General features: G+C 42.9%; 1 protein-coding gene across 1 annotated transcript in view; it reads right to left on the minus strand.

Moving 5' to 3' along the window:
• The window catches only part of TCTN3 (tectonic family member 3), a 66,154-nt gene continuing 43,845 nt past the window's right edge, over nucleotides 1–22,309 (minus strand). The window contains exons 15-16 of the mRNA XM_029607951.1: nucleotides 4,924–4,965; nucleotides 1–8 (exon numbers count right to left, since the gene is read on the minus strand). Of these exons, the coding sequence (XP_029463811.1) occupies nucleotides 1–8; nucleotides 4,924–4,965 (50 nt within the window). The remainder of the gene's footprint in view (nucleotides 9–4,923; nucleotides 4,966–22,309) is intronic.

The raw sequence follows: 22,309 nt of genomic DNA on the forward strand, positions 1-22,309 counted from the left end.
TTAACCACCTGAGAAAGAAGCAGACAAGAGTGAGCCACCAGGGCACAACAGGAAGCTATCTGCAATGTCATTGCCACTGCTTCAAATGCTTGTTTGAGAATAGCCTCAATTCTCTTATCATGCACATCCTTCGAGGCCGTTCCTCCCTCCACGGGAATAGTCATCCACTTAGGGGTGACACAGACCAGCACATCCACTTTCGAAAAACCAAAATGCTCTCTTACCACTGGATCCAGGGGGTACAGACCTTCCACTTTCCGACCCCCTTGGAAATTTGCCTCCGGAGCATCCCATTCAAGATCAATCAATTCTTGAATGGCTTCCATAACAGGGAAAAAACAAGAATCAATCCCCATTGGGAGATGCACATCCATCTGCTGGAGATGAAGAATACTGGCAGGCTGATGTCGCTGCAGGAGTATATATACTGCAATGTCAGCTAGTTCTGTCTCCGTCTGCTGGCAGAGATGCATAACCCACTGGAACTGAGTCCATCTGTCTACACATTAGGAAAAAGGTTGCTACCTACCAAAATTAGGGACATGACATATCCCTTCTAGGGACAAATCTCTAAATTAGGAGACAATCCTTGAAAATAAGGGACAGCTGGTAACCATAGTTGTGGGTATTTAGTGCTGGGCAGTATGGTTTATTTTAAGGGGTAGTATGCCTTAAAATGTGTTTCCAAAATGGAAGCAGCAGTGATAAAAGCCATGTATATGAAGACACTAATCTTGAAGATATTATACAGCATCTCCAACTATTCAGAATTTTCATGCTTGAAAGTTGGCAATGGCAACCCTACATCACCAGAATTCTAAAGTTATTTTTTGTATTTTTATTTTACTGGTATTAGTATTTTTCAACCACTTTATGTATTACTTTGGCAACACCTGTATACATTTATATAGTTTGAAGTTTTATTGTATTTTACAATGTGATTTTTTGTACCTTAAATTTTACTTATTGTTAACCGATGTGATGTACCATACGAACGTCGGTATATAAAAACAAAACAAACAAATAAATACAAATTATCATGGGAATAAAGTTTCCTAAATGTGAAACTAGAGTCATGATATTGTCCGTAAGTACCCAGCTCTAGCTCCACAATTGCTGATTTCAATGCAGTAACCTTCAAGAGTGTTTGCAGTATGTCAATGCAAAACAATTTTACTCATTTCTCTAAGGCGGTAGATCCCAGGCCAGCCTTGTTCATATTATTTTTGATTTATATTCTGTTTTTTGACACTTCAAAGTAGATTACATTCAGGTACTGTAGGTATCACAGCACATCTGGCTTCCCTCCCCCAACCCAAGCATAAATTACCCACCCATGCAATTACCTCCTGTCCCCTTTGCAGACTGCATCCAGCCAGCAGGAGAAATTGGGAAAGCAGTGTTGAAGCATCTTTCATAGCACTCTTGGCTGTTCTGAGCTATTAAGGCTGCTATATGTGCACTTATTTGCTTCCTGTTTCTGTGCAAGTTGAGTAGGTGACTACTTATAATTCCATTTTACTTTAAGAAAAAAATAGTGTTATTTTACTGCTCTTGCAAAAAGGAAAAATCCGTGGCTTGTTTATTATTCTTTAGAACAGTTTTTCCCCAACCTTTTCAAGACCAGGCCCCACCTATGATAACAAAAATGCAGTGTGCCACACCAGCCTTCACAGAGCTGGCACTGCCGACATGGGGAGGACTTGTATGACCAAAAAAAACAACAAAAAAAAAAAAAACCAAGGAAGCATTGAAAACGCCACTAGTCTCTCTTTCAAATTTTAAAACAAAGGAAGAGATGAGACAGAGATACACATAAAATCCATCACAATGGCCCCTCTATATACAAGTGTAGGATAAGGCAGAAGTCTGGGTAGTATGGGCAGCCAGTTCAGTTATGGTGGCTGACACATGTGGCTAATAAAGCTCCTTTACTGCTGCTGTTCCCAACAGAAACAGTAAGTCACAGCCAGTGCTGAGTTCACTCTCTCTCCATCTCATGCAGCCTGGGAATATGACAAAGACTGGAAGGATTCAAAGGAGGAGACAGTGCTGTGTGTAATGTGTGCTGCACAAAACCGGGCCCACCTATCCACACCCTACATACTAACAATCAGGCCAATACAGTAAAGTGTGGCCGCGGTTACCCTGCTTCTAACCCGCTTTCTACTCACAATTTGGCCGCGTTAGTCCAACCTGTGATTCACTATCCCTTTTAACCCATCCTTACCGCTTCTTTAAATCAACGGGTAACCCTTTCCGCCCGCGGCATGTATATGATATGTAAACGATCGGATTAGCTATTCCCCCCCATTCAGTAACGTGCGCCCCGCCTATCGCCTTTTTAACCTGCAGTTTAGCCACGCGTTTAACCTGCTAATTTACCGCCTACCCCTACCCCTGCGTTAGAGGCAGGGGTAAGGGTAGGCGGCAAACTTTACCCCAGCCCCCACTCACCTGCCCTGGCCGCGTCCATGGGTGCCGGTCTCCGGGCAGCCCCAGTCCTCTCTCCCCTCCTCCCGAAGCAAGGCAGGCGAAAAGCGACTCGACATGTAAAGCATTGTGAATAAGTGTAACCAAAGTAAACTTAAACTTACTTTTTCTTTCTTTCAGCCCTCTCTGCCCTCCCTCCGGAGGCTCGCACCGCGGCTCCCCTGCCTCCCGGGGGCAGCCGGCGGCGAAAGCGGCTTCCAGTGGCCCCCGCCGGCGAAGATGGACGAACGCACGCCCATAGTGCACGGGCCCCCAAGTCGGCGAAAGCGTATGAACGGGTGTGCATGACGTCACGGCGTACGTTCATACGCTTCGCTGGCTTGAGCGCCCAAATTGACGGGCCCCCAAGTCGGCGAAAGCGTATGAACGGGTGTGCGTGACGTCACGGCATACGTTCATACGCTTCGCTGGCTTGAGCGCCCAAATTGACGGGCCCCCAAGTCGGCGAAAGCGTATGAACAGGTGTGCGTGACGTCACGGCGTATGTTCATATGCTTTTGCTGGCTTGAGTGCCCGTCAATTTGGGCGCTCAAGCCAGCGAAGTGTATGAACGTACGCCATGACATCACGCACACCCGTTCATACACTTTCGCCGACTTGGGGGCCCGTCAATTTGGGCGCTCAAGCCAGCGAAGCGTATGAACATACGCCGTGATGTCACACACGCCCGTTCATGTGCTTTCTTTGGCTTGAGCGCCTGTGTACTACGGGCGTGCATTCATCCGTCTTCGCCGGCGGGGGCCGCTGGAAGCCGCTTTCGCCACCGGCTGCCCCCGGGAGGCAGGGGAGCTGCGGTGCGCGCCTCCAAGGAGGGCAGAGAGGGCTGAAAGGGCTGAAAGAAAGAAAAAGTAAGTTAACTTTGGTTACACTTATTCACAATACTTTACATGTCGAGTCGCTTCGGGAGGAGGGGATTTTAGGTTTTCTTTTGGTTAAAGTTGGGATCCACTTCCTGGTACCTGTCATTTCAAATGTCATTTGAAATGACATTTGAAATGACAGGAACCAGTGCACCCAGGATACTGTATAGGCGCTGTATAAAGCACCTATACAGTAAAATGGATTGCGCTTCATGGACGCGGCTTGCATTTGCATGCCATTTAAATAGCGTATCGAGCGGTATGTGATCCGAACTGTGCATGCGGCAAACGCGGGTGCGCCCGGCCCTAACGCACCTCTTTCTACCGCACCTTACTGTATCGGCCCGATAATAAGTGCCATGCTAAGTCAGACCAAGGTCCATCGAAGCCAACATCCTGTTTCTGACAATGGCCAGTCCAGGTCACAAGTACCTGGCAGATTCCCAATAGTTGATTTATTTCTTGTATCCTACTTCCAGGAATAAGCACTGGCTTTCCCAAGTCTACCTGGCTAATAACTGTCTATGGATTTTTCCTTCAGGAACTTGTCCAATTTGCTTTTGAATCCCACTATGTTAGCTGCCTTAACCATGTCCTTTGGCAACAGATTTCATAGCTTGATTGTGCTCAGAGTGAAAACATACTCTCTTTGATTTGTTTTAAATATGCCAGTTACTAGGTTCATGGATTGTCCCCTAGTCCTAGTATTCTTTGAAATGGTAAATAACCATTCCCTATTTACCGATTAATTACCACAGTCCAGGGCTCATGCTGTAGCTAGGAAGAAAGGTATGCATGATTACACATGTTCTCAGAAAGGAGTTCCTACATGTTTAAAAGCCACAGCTGCTGCAAGGTGCAAACCATAAAGGTAAAGAGCCGATCTGGATGGCACTTTTCCATGGCACATCTGATCTGGTCGAAGGCACACTGGTTTGTAAACACTGCTTTAGAACACATTCTCTTATTTAGTTTCATTTATTAAAATTTGATTTATCACCTGATATACAATCAAAGTAATTTACAATAAAATTAAAATACATATAACAAAAACAAAAGGTCAAACAAAAATAATATACCAGACAGGCCGATACAGTACAGTGCGCTCCGGCAGAGCTCACTGTTAACCCGCGATTGGACATGCATTTTGGACGTGCTAGCTTTACCCCTTATTCAGTAAGGGGTAATAGCGCATCCAAAACGTGCGTCCAACCCCCCCGAACCTAATAGCACCCGCAACATGCAAATGCATGTTGATGGCCCTATTAGGTATTCCCACGCGATACAGAAAGTAAAATGTGCAGCCAAGCCGCACATTTTACTTTCAGAAATTAGCGCCTACCCAAAGGTAGGCGCTAATTTCTCCAGGCACCGGGAAAGTGCACAGAAAAGCAGTAAAAACTGCTTTTCTGTGCACCCTCCGACTTAATATCATGGCGATGGGCTAGGAGGTGATGTCCTTTCGTGGATTACAAACTGGTTAAAAGACAGGAAACAGAGTAGGATTAAATGGTCAATTTTCTCAGTGGAAAAGGGTACACAGTAGAGTTCCTCAGGGATCTGTACTTGGACTGGTGTGTATGTCTCTCTCTCTCTCTCATATATAGATGATCTGGAAAGGAATACGACGAGTGAGGTTATCAAATTTGCAGATGATATAAAATTATTCAGAGTAATTAAATCACAAGCAGATTGTGATACATTACAGGAGGACCTTACAAGAATGGAAGATTGGGCATCCAAATGGCAGATGAAATTTAATGTGGACAAGTGCAAGGTGTTGCATATAGGGAAAAATAACCCTTGCTGTAGTTACAAGATGTTAGGTTCCATATTAGGAGCTACCACCCAAGAAAAAGATCTAGGCATCATAGTGGATAATACTTTAAAATTGTCGGCTCAGTGTGCTGCAGCAGTCAAAAAAGCAAACAGAATGTTAGGAATTATTAGGAAGGGAATGGTTAATAAAATGGAAAATGTCATAATGCCTCTGTATCACCCCATGGTGAGACCTCACCTTGAATTCTGTGTACAATTCTGGTCACCGCATCTAAAAAAAGATATAGTTGCGATGGAGAAGGGCAACCAAAATGATAAAGGGGATGGAACAGCTCCCCTATGAGGAAAGACTGAAGAGGTTAGGGCTGTTCAGCTGGAGAAGAGTCAGCTGAGGAGGGATATGATAGAGGTCTTTAAGATCATGAGAGATCTTGAACGAGTAGATGTGAATCGATTATTTACAATTTCAAATAATAGAAGGACTAGGGGGCATTCCATGAAGTTAGCAAGTAGCACATTTAAGACGAATTGGAGAAAATTCTTTTTCACTTATCGCACAATTAAACTCTGGAATTTGTTGCCAGAGGATGTGGTTAGTGCAGTTAGTGTAGCTGGGTTTAAAAAAGGTTTGGATAAGTTCTTGGAGGAGAAGTCCATTAACTTCTGTTAATCAAATTTACTTAGGGAATAGCCACTGCTCTTAATTGCAACAGTAGCATGGGATCTTCTTAGTGTTTGGGTAATTGCCAGGTTCTTGTGGCCTGGTTTGGCCACTGTTGGAAACAGGATGCTGGGCTTGATGCACCCTTGGTCTGACCCAGCATGGCAATTTCTTATGTTCTTATACTCGGGCCGATACAATAAAATCGCGGGAGAGCGGGCGAGCGCACAGGCCACTCTCCTGTGCACGTGATACAGTATTTTAATTTATTAAAATTAGGGCCAGCGGTAAAAAGAGGCGCTAGGGACACTAGCACGTCCTTAGCGCCTCTTTTTTGACAGGAGCGGCAGCTGTCAGCGGGTTGATAGCCGACACTCAATTTTGCCGGGGTCTGTTCTCGAGCCCGCTGACAGCCACGGGTTCGGAAACCGGACACCGGCAAAATTGAGCGTCCGGTTTTCAAGCCGAGGGCCTATTTCAAATTTTTTTTTTTACTTTTTTTAACTTTTGGGACCTCCGACTTAATATCACCATGATATCCACGAAAGGACATCACCTCCTAGCCCATGACTTTTTAGTTTTCTTAGAAGCCTCTCATGAGGGACTTTGTCAAACACCTTCTGAAAATCCAAATCACTACATCTACCGGTTCACCTTTATCCACATGTTTATTAACCCTCTTCAAAAAAATGAAGCAGATGTTAGGCAAGACTTCCCTGGGTAAATCCATGTTGACTGTGTCCCATTATCATGTCTTTCTATATGCTCTACGATTTTGATCTTGAAAATAGTTTCCACTATTTTTCTCAGCACTAAAGTCAGGCTCACTGGTCTATAGTTACCCGGATCGCCCCTGGAGCCCTTTGTGTATTTTTATGTATTTTATTTATTTATTTTATTTATTTATTTATTGTTTTTGTTATACCGAGTTTCATGATAGGCATCACATCAACCCGGTTTACAAATAACAAGGAGTGTAAAGCATAACGTAACGTAAAAAACAATATTTTCAATAAGAACCTTGAACTTTATTTGTATTTGTGTGGGTAAGTGAACCTTGAACTTTATTTGTATTTGTATGGGTAAGTGAAACATCAGGGCATGCTAGAGATAAAATTCTTGGATGGAATAAATGAAAGTTTTATGGAGCAATTGGTACATGAACCAAATGAGAGAGGGAGCAATTTTAGATCCAATTCTTAGTGGAGACCAGGATCTGGTGAGAGGTAACAGTGATGGGGCTGCTTGGCAATAGTGATCATAACATGATCAAATTTGAGTTGATGACAGGAAGGGGGGACAGTAAGTAAATCCATGACTAGCACTAAACTTTCAAAAGGGAAATTTTGACAAAATGAGGAAAATAGTTATTTAAAAAAATAACCCCAAAAATTGAAAAGTGCAGCTACAAAGATAAATCCTCAGAGACCTCCATTGGCTCCCCATCCCCTCCCGCATTCACTACAAGACATTAACCATAGTACACAGATCTATTCACGCCCACAACTCTAAATGGCTTGACATTCCTTTCAACTCTCCCCAGTCTACTCGACCCACCAGAACTGCCAACAAAAGCACCCTACTTGTACCCTCGCTAAAAATAGCACATCTTTCCTCCACACGCGACCGTGCCTTCTCAATTGCTGGTCCCACACTCTGGAACTCCCTGCCACCCATCCTACGTCTTGAACCATGCACGATCAAATTCAAAAAGCACCTAAAAACTTGGTTATTTAAACGCACTTATCCAGAATAGATCCAAATGAGCATATCCTGAATAGATCTTCCCCTGTCAGCCCAAAAGCCCCTCACAATGTGACCATTACATGCCTTATGTTAAGGTTTCTTTTTTGCTTTTGTTTATCTATATTTCCATACTGCATCTTGTTGATCCCCTTCCAGGTTTCTCCTCCCTGTTAATATGTATTTTCCAAGCTTATATGTTTGAATGTAAACCGGTATGATGTCCCCACTAATACCGGTATATAAAAGTCTTTAAATAAATAGAGTGCAACAGGTATGGACATTGTTTAAAAATACCATCTTAGAAGCGCAGTCCAGATATATTCCATGCATTAAGAAAGGTGGAAGTAAGGCCAAAATGATTGCCAGCATGGTTAAAAACAGAGGTGAAAGGCTTTTTTAGCCAAAAGATCTTCATTCAAAAATTGGAAGAAGGATCCATCAGAGGAAAATAGGATAAAGCATAAGCATTGGCAAGTTAAATGTAAGACATTGATAAGACAGGCTAAGAGAGAATTTTAAATTAAGGTTGCTGAAGAGGCAAAAACACATACCGGTAAAAACTTTAAACATATCGAAAAAAGGAAGCGTGTAAGGGAGTTGGTTGGACCATTAGATGATCAAGGGGTTAAAGGGGCACTTAGGGAAGATAAGGCCATTGCGGAAAGACAAATTCTTTGCTTTGGTTTTTAATGAAGAGGATGTTGGGGAGATACCCATTCCGGAGACTGTTTTCAAGCGTGATGCTTCAGATGAACTGAACCAAATTATGATGAATCTGGAAGATGTAGTAGGCCAGACTGACAAACTGAATAGTAAATCATCTGGACCGGATGGTATACACCCCAGGGTTCTGAAAGAACCCAAAAATGAAATTTTAGACCTATTAGTAAAAATTTGTAACCTATCATTAAAACTGTCTATTGTACCATAAGACCAGAGGATGGCAATGTTACCACAATATTTAAAAAGGACTCCAGGGAATCATGTGATGCGGTGAGGACGTCTCTACCTTGTGCTCTGAGTGCCTCTCTCCTGCAAAGTCGTCCCATCACAGTTCTTGGCGAAAATTGCTGTGAGAGGTCTTGACAAGCGGATTAAAAACACCAGATAAATTTCCTAAAAGTAAACGGGTTGGGATGGCATGACTACCCGTCCACCGCGCAAAGACAAGGACAAAGCTGCCAAACCTGACACCAAGATGGCCGCTTCCATTCCAGCTAGCCCGGAAAATGCACGAAATGAGGCGAACATGGCCTCTATTACCTCGGCAATGGTGGCAGTACTGACCCCCCGATTTGATGAATTATCATCATAAATAGCAGAGGTGAGAAATTCACTGGCGGACTACAATACCCGAATGGAGGTAGTGGAGGGCCGTGTGCATGTAGTAGAAGACGACACGATCGCCCTACAAGGAAAAGTGATAAATCTGGAGAAATTGATAGCTGCCTATGAAGCCAAAATTGATGATTTGGAGTACCGGTCGCGTCGGGTGAATCTCCGCTTCGTGGGTCTTGAAGAACATATACAGGACTATAGCTTACCTCAGGTCCTGGAATCATGGCTGCCAACCGAACTGGGCCTCCATGACCTCGTGGGCCAGCTAAAAGTGGAGCATGCGCACCGGATTGGGACTAAACAACCAGAAAGAAAATCACCCAGAGTGGTTGTGGCAAAAATTTTAAACTACTCACATAAAGTACAGATTCTGCAAGCGTACCACAAAAAAAGGATTTAAACTATGAGGGGGAATGTCTGCTTATTTTTCAAGACTTCTCTAATAATGTGACGCAGTTGAGGCGGGCATTCGCGCCAATCTGTACAAATCTGGTTAATTGACACATTTGCTTCGCGATTCTCTACCCAGCGAGGCTCAAGGTGTGGACGGAGTCTGGGATCAAATTCTTTAATACTCCCAAAGCAGCGGAACAGTATCTACAAGATGACCCGATGAGCAGCAATACCTGATCACCCCGGCAAGATTTGGATACAGTGCAGTCTTTGATTCACGAGCCTGAGCATGTTAGCAGGCCAAGAAACCCACTTCACTCAAACAAGGGACCTCACGCTGTACCTTCAGTAGCTTTGGGATAAGTCTGTTATGTTTTTTTCAGTTACCAGTTAATTAACGTGATTACTCTGTTTATGAGGTTAACACTGAAAGGTCTTAGAGTTATGTAGTTATAAAGGTATCACAACGTATTTCGTGTTTGTTCCATGGGTACCCATAAGGCTGATTTTCTTTCCGGTGGGGTTGTATGTTTGTTACCTTTATATGGGGGAGAGGCACCCACATGCTCCCACTGTGACTCCCGACAAAGGGAATGGATCACTTTGTTATATGGTTATTCGGAGGGGGAAGGGGAGGTTGCACTGCTTGGAAGCCTTATAAAAAAGAGGGGAGACATATATATATACACACAATATGTATTTTATCACAGTAGATGGCGCTTCACAGTATCAATGCCGGAGTCTTACTTCATGGCCCCACTGATTCCGGTGGGTTAAGGTTGTTGAAGGGTGCGAAAGCGCAGCAGGGAGATATATTTGCATTACATGACTGTCTTCCTATCCTAACCCTTATTAGTAATGACTGAGGTGGTGAAATATTTGTCATGGAATGTAGCGGGGCTGGGAACACCGATAAAGAGGGAGAAAGTCTTGTCTAATATTAATAGGATCAAAGGGACGGTCATTTTTATGCAGGAGACACATATGAGAGTCAACGCTCACCTAAAACTTTAAAAGAAAGGGTTTAATCAGATTTGTCGCCCAGGGAACTTCACATAGTAGAGGCGTAGCGATCATGACTCACAAATCCATCTCCTTTCAACATCAAAAATCTATTGTGGATCCCAATGGGAGATTTATTATTATAGAAGGGCTCTTATTTGGGATTTGCAGAGTTTTACTTACAGGTGATACAAGTTCTATATTCCAATCCAGGGGCACAAGTAATGGCAAATGGATGCCTGTCCAAGCCGTTTCTATTAACTAGAAGTACCCGTCAGGGGTGCCCAATGTCCCCCTTACTGTTCATATTATTGTTGGAACCACTGCTACACAATTTGAGGCAGCTTCTGGATGGGTCTGATACTACCTAATATTTTCCTCTTTGGAGATGATATTCTGCTTTTTGTCCTGCAAGCACCCACCCTGCTCCTGAATATATTGAAGGCATTCTCAGACTTTGGATCCTTTTCGGGTCTTAAATTGAATCTGGACAAATCCAAGGTGCTGGATATCCTGGGTCATCTCTGTACCAAATGGCCAGATATCCCTCTTCGTTGGGTGGGTAATTCTCTTAAGTATTTGGGAATATATATATAGCAGGGGACCCTGCTCTCTGGTACGTCGTGAACATTCCTCCAGTGTTAGAGAAGATAAGGAAAGGAAAGTGACTAAACTGGATGGAGCTCCCTCTCTCTCTTCTAGGCCGGATAGCACTGTTCAAGATGGCTTTACTCCCCAGATTTCTATACGTCCTACAAACCATGCCATTAGTGATATCCCCCACAGACATGAGGAGTCTTAACAGATTCTGTATCACCTTCTTATGGCATAATCATAAATCGCAGATAGCTTTAAGGAAACTGATGACCCCAGTCTCCCAGGGAGGCTGGGGATTCCCTAATATTAGTCTTTGGCATGTGCGAATCGCTCAGTCGGGGACTGGCTATATGGGTCCGCTTGCTTCTCTGACACTGTTTTGGATGGTCGACTAGCGAGCCCCTTAGATTTACATTATGTACTTCACGCAGCACCCAAAAACCTCCCAGTACCAATGTGAGACAATATCCTGTCAATTTATGGCAGACACGGCTGCCAGCTGGAGAGCCATGAGATTATGCATGATGTTACCATGTCAGGCCCCGTTACTGTTACCCGTATGTGGTACTCCTAAATTTCTCCCGGGGTCCAGTAGTCAATTATTCCAAAACTTGGCATAACAGGTATTTGGCACCTTTGTTGATCTTATAGATCAACAGACCCAAAAAATGTTTACCTTTGCTCAATGTCAGGAGCACTTTGGGTGGAAACCCCAGGATTTCCTATCCTACCTTCAACTGGCCAGTTTCATGCACAAAAGCTTTGGAACTCTGAAGCAGGGCAAAAAAGTAGGCCCCTTCCAGAGGCTCCTGTCCTTGTTTAAAACACAGAAACAATCCTTAGCCTCTCTTTATAAAAAGTGTTACAGGATGCTATACCCAGTAATGGGCTTGGGGTGCTAGCAGAGCTCTGGAGTAAAGTCCTAGATGTTAGGATAGATATAGACTACCTCCTAGAGGCGCTTCAAATCTTTTACAAAGCAATACCAACAGCCATGGGGCGGGAAAAATATTTACAAATACTACACAGGGTCACGATTTCTCCGCTATGAGCATATCAAATGCATATTGCCTTAAGCCCTGCATGTCCTAAATGCTCTGAATACCCAGCGAACTTGACTTATGGTCTTTGGTCTTGTCCCCAAATACAAGACTTTTGGACAAAAGTGAGTCAATATATGGCAGGAGTAGTGGAGGGACTGCCACCCATCATGGCAGCTCTGACCATTTTGGGTATAGGAGAAGCGGACACTGATTGGAGAGAGAATAGTCACTTATTGGTTTGTAAAGCAATGGGGCAAGTGAGGAAATGTTAACTGACTCATTGGATTCAGCAGACGGCGCCAACAATAGAATTTTGGTACTCTGATATGTTCATCTTGATGCAGCTGGATTATCGTACGTGGCTTCTAGCCACACCCCGAAAAAAAAGGAGCCTTCACGAAAATATGGGGATCATTTGTACAACACTTACCTAAGGACCAACAAGTCATATTTCAGGACTCCTCTAGTTGAAAATCAATCACACCACCAAGCATTTGCTACTCATGTTGTTAAGTAATAATCTATTTCCAATGTGACTGTTACACTCTCATATACGGCTTCTTGTAATGTGCAGTTAATCGGATGGGGATCGGGGGGGGGGGAAGTTAAAATATGTCTTGCAGGGAAAGTCATCTGTACACTATTATGGATCTAGATGTCTATCTGTTCAGCTCTGTGCACTACAACTAATAAAAAGAATTTAAAAAAAAAAAAAAAAGAGGAGGACTCTAGGGGAAATCTGGGAAACTATAGACCAGTGAGCCTGACTTCAGTGCCTTGAAAAATCATGGAAACTGTTAAAGAATAAAATCACAGAACATTTAGATAGACATGATTTTTTTGTGTGTAATTTGTTTTTATTGTCAAACCAACAACAGTATAAAAATAAACAGTATACAGTCTGACCCGTAACAGTCTAAGACATACCAAAACAGTATCAACGTGTTTGCCAAGAGTATAGCAAATAACAAGAAATAGCAGTATATTAGCAACAGTAGAATGACAATAGCATTAGAGCTGTATAATGCATCATCCCTCCCCGACCTTCCCCCTCCCCACCCCCTACCGGAGAAACAGACATGGTATTCATATTGAGATTGAGAAAGTCAATGATGGCAAAGGCTAGTGAGGAGAAGCATGAAGGTAATGTGAGATGGCAAGAAGCAGCAAGTGTGTAGGAACAATAGGTCAGGCATAACTAGAGAGTTCTAGAAGACGAAGCATAAAAATATTCTGACTAGTCTCGTGAGTCATAATACACCCAGCTAGATCTGAGCATCCAACTACAATTTATAAGGCTCCCACGTTCTCTGAAAAGTTGTCAGACGGTTCTGATGTACAGCGGTGAGTCTGCCCAATTGATAAGAGAATAGTCGATTATGAATGTTAGCCAAGTTAGGTACACTCATTTGTTTTCAATGTAAGGCTATTTCCACCCTTGTAGCAATAAAAACCTGCAAAACGAACCGTTGTGTGTGAGTGTTATGTTCTGTTAAGGAAGACCCAGTAGCGCATGCCAAGGCTGGGCATTAATGGTCATATGTAGTATGTGCGCCATCCACTGAAATACTTGTTGCCAAACCTTCTGGATATGTGGGCAGACCCACCAGATATGATAGTAAGTGCCCAAAACAGCACAACCCCTCCAGCATTGGTTTGATATATTTGGGTAATACTTGTGTAGCACAACAGGTGTATAATGCCATCAATACAATAGTTTATAACAGTTTTCCTGTAATCCAGCAGAAGAGGAACATTTATGGGCCATGGTGTAAATGACATCCCATTCATGGTCTTCCAAATGCCCCTGAAGTCCAATTCCCAGAGAGATCTATATTTATTCGTAACCTCCTTTTTACCATTAAAAAGAGCATAAATTTTGGAAATTATGCCCTTAATGGAGGAAGCATGCTGGCAAAAGGTTTCAAACAAGGTATTAGCGTTTCTCAGTGATTGCACTCGTAACCCCTTGTGAAGGAAATGATAAACCCTGGCATAAAGTAAAAAGTTCATATCAGCACCCTTATACAAGTCCTGGAGTTGTGCTGGCGAGAGAATGTTCCCTGCTGCATAACCTGCCCCACTCGCCGTATCCCAGCTTCCCTCCAGGATTTAATGGCAGTAGAAGACTCAAAAAGAGGCACGATAGTGTTAGTAAATATGAGACAATAGGGAATAATCCCCCGGCCCCACGAAAAGAAATTTCCATTTACGCCATATCTGAAGAGTAGTACATAGCACATATGGAATCAGAGGAATAGCACCCCATGTAGAATGGGGTTGCCAAGGGATCGCTGATATGGGGATGGAACCCATTATGCCTTGTTCTAATGTAACCCAATGGGGGACATCATGAGTGCTATGCAGAGCAACCAAAGCCCTAAGATGAGCTGCACTATAATACCACATAAGGTTAGGTAAATGCAATCCCCCTCTGGATTTAGGGAGGTATAAGTGGGCCCTAGCAACCCTAGGAGGTCTCTTACGCCAAATGAAGGCACAGAGAATTTGCTGCCATTGTTTAAGTATAGACGTAGGTATACTAATGGGTATTGTGGTGACTAAGAACAAAAATCTAGGGAGAACAATCATCTTTACAATAGCTAAGCGCCCCAACCATGAATAAGTGTGTCTCGCCCACTGGTGCAAATTAGTCTGAAGAGCTGCAACAAGATGTTTATAACTGAGATCAATCACACTAAATAAGCCCTAGACTTTACTCCAGAAACCTCCAAACTGTGAAACACACATCAAAAAACAAGGGAGTAACTGGTACTACTTTTATCACCAATATGAATTCCAGAACCTTGTAGACAGTCAACAGAAATTTTTTTTATATATATGTCTGTAGGACCTCTCAACTAATGAGTCTGTTAAACATACAGACTCAAACTTGGGTAAATTGGTCCAATTACTTTATTGTTCAAAAAATCAGTTTTTGGTTTTTTATGTTTTTTGTTTTTTAGACCCAAACAAATAATTGCCAATAAAATGCTCAAATTATTATCTCCATGTACTGAACGAAACCGGAAAACAATGAGTGCAAAACACTCTGCAACAATTTTGTTACTCAGAAAATAGTGGACTCCTTATATTTGAAACGGATGTAACGAAAAGTACTCATCTGTTATGAATGTCCCATCTGTTATAAATGTCCTGACACAATCGTGTTTCGGACCACACCGGGTCCTGCTTCAGGGGCAACGGCACATCCAGAGAAAGGGTCTCCAAAACAATTCTTTCACGGTTCCATTTGATTTAAATTCTTTTTACCAGTGGTCAGCATTCTTGGCCGCAATTTAATAAACATGGCGGATCCTCCTGTTTAAATATATACACGCCGGAAGTGAAACTACGGCAGGGCAAGTCCTCCATTCAGTCGTCAGCTGATATGCAGGAACGGCAAACATAAGTCCACCATCAGGTCGTATATTAAAAAGGGGGCGGGGAGTAACCTTACAGCAATTATTGAGAGTGACCAAATCAATGAATATTTATCACATAGCACAGATGAATTTTATCAGAAGCAAATAGTGTAACATACTGGTCAAGACGGGACTCAAATAAGCGCGTACCAATTTATCTTCTCGTTGAGGTCAGACGGATCCACAGAATTTAAACGATGAATCCAAAAATGTTCACGTCGATTGAGATAAACCTGAATGTCACCACCATTTAATAGTAAATAAACAGTATGAATATCATCATTCTGTTTTCACTGTAAAAATGATGTACTAACATTGTGATTTTAATGGTAAAATTGCAGAGTTGTTTTAATATTATATGCACCAATAACATCTGGTATTATTGTTTTGGTTTCTGTGAAACTAATATTTTTGTTTTCACTGTATGTTTTTTGTTTTAATATGTATGTATTTTTGTATATCGCCTAGGCCTTTTTAAGTGTTAGGCGATTAATAAATTTTAATAAATACAAATACAAAATACAAATACACCACGGGTACCCTTATGTGCCTGTTTTAAAATAGAGTGGTTCCCTACATCGAAACAGACATTATGCCCCAGATTCTTCCTATGATCAATACTGTGCTGTGAAACAGCTAGCCAACAATCCCAAAGTGGTGGTCAAACCTGCAGACAAAGGCAGGGCAATTGTTATACAAGACACTACAGATTATGTTGCTGAGATCCACTGCCAGCTTAGCGATCCTAAATATTACCAAATGCTCACTTCGGATCCGATTGTTGAGTTACAGGATAGCATTGATGACTTGATTCTTGAAGGAAAAAACAGGGGGTTTCTTACGTCTAGAGAAACACGCGCCCTGAAGGTTTCGCATCCGAGACATCCAGTCCTGTACACTTTGTCCAAAATCCATAAAAATTTGGAAATTCCACCCGGGCGTCCTATAGTGTCGGGTAGAAGCTCAATTGTAGAGCCCCTTTCAAATATGCTGGACTTTTTTCTTAAACCTTTTGTAAGGGAGGCTGCTTCCTTTCTCCAAGACACTGCACATATGCTACGTCTATTGTCAGAATTACCACCATTACCAGAAAACTGCTGGTTGGTCACTTTAGACATAACCTCACTATACACCAACGTACCCCAGAACGAATCTTTGATTTTGGTTGAAGGGATTTTACACTCACGCCCCCGCCCTCACAGGATCCCCACCAGTTTTCTCCTGGAATTGTTGAAATTGGTTCTTTAAGTACTTTTTTTAAGTTTGATGAAACATTTTATCTTCAAATCCAAGGAGTAGCGATGGGGGACACTGTAGCTCCCGATATCGCAAATCTTTATGTGACTAATTTTGAGACTCAACACCTATACCCTTCGAGATGGTACTCCAAGATTTTGCTATGGAGACGGTATATTGATGATGTCCTGTGTATCTGGCAGGCGTCCAAAAAAGATCTTTTGGATTTTCTACAATGGTTGAATCAGTGTAATCCTCACTTACAGTTTGTTGCCCAGTACCATCAAAATACTGTGTCATTTTTAGACATATTGATTCAGCGGGATGGGCAGAAGCTGATTACTACACTGTTCCACAAAAAGACAGATTGCAACCATCTCCTTCAATATTCCAGTTATCACCCTAGAAAAGATGGTCTTCCTATCTCTCAATTTTTAAGACTGCGTAGGATATGCTCGGACAAAGCAGAATTTATCAAACAGGCTGGTGAGCTAAAAGAACGCTTCATCCAAAAAGGATATCCTAATGCTATAATTAAAAAATCATTCAAACGTGCCTTGTTTGCAAATCGCGATTTGTTACTTCAATATCAGCAAAGACCTTTTAGCCAGGACCTCATGTGTGTATTATGTTTCTCCTCCTGCAGTCAAGAGGTAGTGAGGATTATAAAATCTCACTGGCAAGTACTTGCTCTATATAGCGTTTTTGATTCTACTCCCAGATTAGCATTTTCTAGAGCATCCAATATTCGGGACCTCGTAGTACACTCTGCTTTTCAATCCACACGTATGTCCCCCACTACGGGGGGCATCAAGAATGTGGACAATGTGACATGTGCAGTTTGGCAAGGACGGGGACTCAATGGAGTTTGCCTAATTCTAAGATCGTGGTACGACAGTCTGTTCTGACCAATTGTGACTCAGAGTGTGTGATATACGTGATCCAATGTCCTTGTGACAAAATGTATGTTGGTCGCACAAAAAGGAAGATCAGAACGCGTCTCATCGAGCATAGAAGTTGCATTAAGACTGGCAAACTCACTGCACCTCTAGTCCAAAATTGTACACAATTGGGCCACAAATTTACAGACCTGCACTGGTCAATTTTAGAACAGGCACAAAAGGGTACCCCTGGTGGTGACATTCAGGTTTATCTCAATCGACGTGAACATTTTTGGATTCATCGTTTAAATTCTGTGGATCCGTCGGGCCTCAATGAGAAGATAAATTGGTACTCGCTTATTTTAGTCCCGTCTTGACCAGTATGTTACACTATTTGCTTCTGATAAAATTCATCTGTGCTATGTGATAAGTATTCATTGATTTGGTCACTCAATAATTGCTGTAAGGTTACTCCCCGCCCCCTTTTTAATATACGACCTGATGGTGGACATATGTTTGCCGTTCCTGCATATCAGCTGACGACCGAATGGAGGGCTTGCCCTGTGGTAGTTTCACTTCTGGCGTGTATATATTTAAACCGGAGGATCCGCCATGTTGTTTATTAAATTGCAGCCAAGAACGCTGACTGCTGGTAAAAAGAATTTAAATCAAATGGAACTGTGAAAGAATTGTTTTGGAGACCCTTTCTCTGGATGTGCCGTTGCCCCTGAAGCAGGACCCGGTGTGGTCCGAAACACGATCGTGTCGGGACATTTATAACAGATGGGACATTCATAACAGATGAGTACTTTTCGTTACATCAGTTTCAAATATCAGGAGTCCACTATTTTCTGAGTAACAAAATTGTTGCAGAGTGTTTTGCGCTCATTGTTTTCTGGTTTCGTTCAGTACATGGAGATATTAATTTGAGCATTTTATTGGCAATTATTTGTTTGGGTCTAAAAAAACAAAAAACATAAAAAAACCAAACTCTGATTTTTTGAACAATAAAGTAATTGGACAATTTACCCAAGTCTGAGTCTGTATGTTTAACAGACTCATTAGTTGAGAGGTCCTACAGACATATATATAAAAAAAATTTCTGTTGACTGTCTACAAGGTTCTGGAATTCATATTGGTGATAAAAGTAGTACCAGTTACTCCCTTGTTTTTTGATGTATAATTGAGATCAAACAGCTGTTTATTATGGGCACCCAGTCGGACCCCCAAATATTTAAGGGAAGAAGAAGCCCACTTGAAGGGAAAAACCTGTCGCAAGACCCGTACTTCAACAGGTCTGACTGTCAGATTAAGCAATTCTGATTTATCAAAATTGACCCGCATTCCAGAAACTGCAGAAAAAAGTCTCAGCTCCTCAATCACCCCCTGCAGAGATACGTCGGGCTCCGTTAGAGTAAGCATAATGTCATCTGCAAAAAGGGAGATCTTGGATTGAGTCGATCTTCCCTGTATGGCCCTGATGTTCGCAGCCCCCCAGATTTTAGTGGTGAAAGGTTCTAGGAAAAGTGCAAATAAAGGGGATAAGGGACAGCCTTGTCGCGTCCCTCTGTATTTCAAAAGGGGCCCCGTATCCACCATTGGCCTTAACCCTGGCAAAAGGGTGTTCATACAGCTTCCGCAACCATACTAAGAAGGACTCCCCAAAGCCCATGATCCGTAAAGTTTTAAAAAGAAACCCCCAGTGAACCAGGTCGAATGCCTTTTCAGCGTCCAGTGCTAATAATACTGCTGGGATTCGTTCCTGATGTACAAAGTCTGTGATATCCACAATTCTTCGGACATTGTCCGCTACTAAGCAACCAGGCACAAAGCCTACCTGGTCGCATTGGATCAGTCCAGGAAGAATCCCATTGAGTCTGGCCGCCAGAATCCGGGCCAGAATCTTCAGATCTATGTTTATCAATGAAATGGGGTGATAGGAGCTACAGAATATGGGGTCTCGGCCTGGCTTAGCCAAAACCATAATACCTGCAGTATTTGAGTCTTGAGTGAATGAAGCCCCTTCCAGTAAAGAATTAAATGCTGCCACCATCGGACCCTCCAAGGTATGGGCAAACTTACAGTAGAAGGTACCAGTATAACTGTCTAGTCCGGAGGCCTTTCCTGGATTTAATTTTTTGATAGCTGCAGATACTTCGGACAGCTGTATAGGATTATCTATTAATTCCTCCTGCACCTCAGTAAGATTTGGTAAGTGCACCGATTGCAAGTAACTATCTATGTCCTGTTCGGCAACAGAAGTGTCTAGGGAGTACAATTGGGAGTAAAAATCTGTAAAGGAGTTTCGAATTCCCTGAGATGTAGTTATGATTTGACCCTGACTGTTTTGTATTTTCGGCACCACTGTTTGAGCTTGGGCAGATCTAAGCTGTCTGCCTAGGTACCTCCCAGCTTTGTTTCCCCCTTCAAAAAATTGCTGCTTTAATAGCATTAGATGGTGACCAATAGCTGCATCATCTAGGGACCTCAACTGATCCTTAATTTTCAATATTTTTTGATACAGTGCGTCTGAGTGGGTTCGGCTATGAATCTGTGTTAGCGCTACCAACTCTGATAGCTATTTTGTACGCTGGGCCTCCCGTTCCTTATTGCAATGCGCAGCTCAAGCAATGCAGGCACCCTGTGCTACTACTTTTGAGCACTCCCAAATTATGAGAGGGGACATACCATCTGTTTGATTATCCTTAAAATAATCCCGGAGAAGAATCTCCATCTGGTGAATAAAGCCATCATCTTTAAGCAGGGAGTCATTAAGACGCCATGGGCGAAATCCCCTGTCGGTATCCTGAAAACAGCAGGAAACCCATATCGGAGCGTAGTCTGACCACGTAATGTCATCAATATCTGCGTTCTGAATTCAATTTTGCAGCGCAGCCGATACAAAAAAATGATCAATTCTTGTGTAAGTGCAATGTGGGTTAGAGAAAAAAGTGTAAGAGTGTGAAGTAGGATACCGGACCCACCAGATATCCACAATACTCCAGTCTGCCACAAAAGCTTGCCACCTTTTACGTGTTTGGGGATCCGACACCTTCCCTGAGCTTGAGTCCAAAATCGGGTCTTGTACAAAATTGAAGTCTCCCCCCATAATTAAGTCACCCTCCATGTGATTCTGTAGTAGGTCATGGAGTATATTTATAAAGGAGAATCTGCGGGTATTGGGGAAGTATACATTAAGCAGTGTGAAAATATGCTTACCCACTTTAATCTTGACAAGAATATAGCTGCCTAGGGGATCATAAACGTGAGATATTTCCTCATGGACAAAAGCTGCTGAAAATAAGATACCCACACCAGTGTACTTTGAGTCCTTTGTGCTGGCTGCCCAATGAGTAATGGGAACTTGGGAAAACTTTAGAAGTCTTTCATGGTGCTTCCGCACATGTGTCTCCTAGACAAAGATAATTCCCGCCTTCTGACGCTGTAATTCCCTCGTGAACAGCAAACGTTTTCGGGGTGTGTTGAGCCCCTTAACATTTAGGGAAAGTAGCTTAGCCGCCATTGCAACTCTTAAAATGAACAACTAAGTAGTCCCCCTCACACTTAAGAAATCCCAGCTTAACAAGTATGTCTATGAGTGCCATCAGAAATACTGTTCCCCACTCCCTTTCCAGCCTTACCACGATTTGTTGCCATGCCACCCTTAAATAAGATAATATACCAGAAACTCCGGTATGCCCCCAGTGAAATCCGTAAGTATCCCTGTTACCCCCTATGGGATACACCTCCTCTCGAGGTCTGTAGCGTCCCATGCGAAGCATATGAACCCCAACATTGTTGATTTCCCCCTGCCCAACTTAGCAAACTTTCCACAACATGTAACAATTACCCAACCTATGAAATAACCTCGGTGTTGTCCACGCTGTCCATGAGAGTAAGTCCACGGAGTTAGAATAAGACCCTCGCTTATTAAGTTGAAAAAGCCGTGAAGAGGCCAACTTCGGGTGAAGTAGCCCAAAAAGATGATAAACTTAACCCCACAGTTACAGCTCCTCAGCCTTGATCTGTAGCCTCCTTTCTGCGTGGGTCAGGTTGGCATCGCAGCCGTTTTCCACCCTTTTCGGCCCGCTGCCAGTGTGGTGCTTGATCCTACTGGCGTGTAGACGCTGTAGCACTGGTGTTCTGAAACGTTACTGGTATTTGAGCCTTATTAAAGGCCTCGATCACATCTGTTAGAGAAGCGACCTTATAGCCAATTCCCTGATGTTGAAATGTAAGTCCGAAGGGGAAGGTCCAGCGATACTTTATATTTTTGGCCCTTAGCTGAGCTGTGACCTCCCTGAGGTCGTACTGCTTCTTCAAGGTAACTGCTGAGAGATCTTGGTAGATAGTGAGACTGTGATTGTTCCATTTTATCTCTTAACTGCCTAGAGATGGCATACACACAGTCCTTGATAGGGAAACTCGTGAAGCAGAGCACCATATCTCTGGGCTGTTGATCTGGCCGAGGGCCCAAAGTGCGATGCGCCCACTCAAACTTGATCTCAGGCAGGAGTGTAGTAGGCTCAAGAGAGCCCTCGGTGCCCTGAGTAAGGATAAAGTTGCAAATCTGTGCTGCAATGGAGATCACCTCGGCATATTCCAGACTTTCTGGAACTCCCCTGATGCGCAGGTTGTTGCGTCTGCTACGGTTCTCCAGGTCCTCTATCTTACTTTGGATTTCCTGAATAGTTGTAGTAGTGGCATCTTGTTGTATAACTAAAGAGTTAATGGAGTCTCCGTGTACATCCATACGATTCTCAGTATCATCAACCCGGTTGCCCAGTGCAGCTAGGTCCTCTTTTAAGTTGGCAACAGATGCCATTATCTCCTCCCTGTGTTGCTTCAAGTCAGC

Source organism: Rhinatrema bivittatum, chromosome 6, assembly GCF_901001135.1.
Source record: "Rhinatrema bivittatum chromosome 6, aRhiBiv1.1, whole genome shotgun sequence".
NCBI lineage: Eukaryota > Metazoa > Chordata > Amphibia > Gymnophiona > Rhinatrematidae > Rhinatrema > Rhinatrema bivittatum.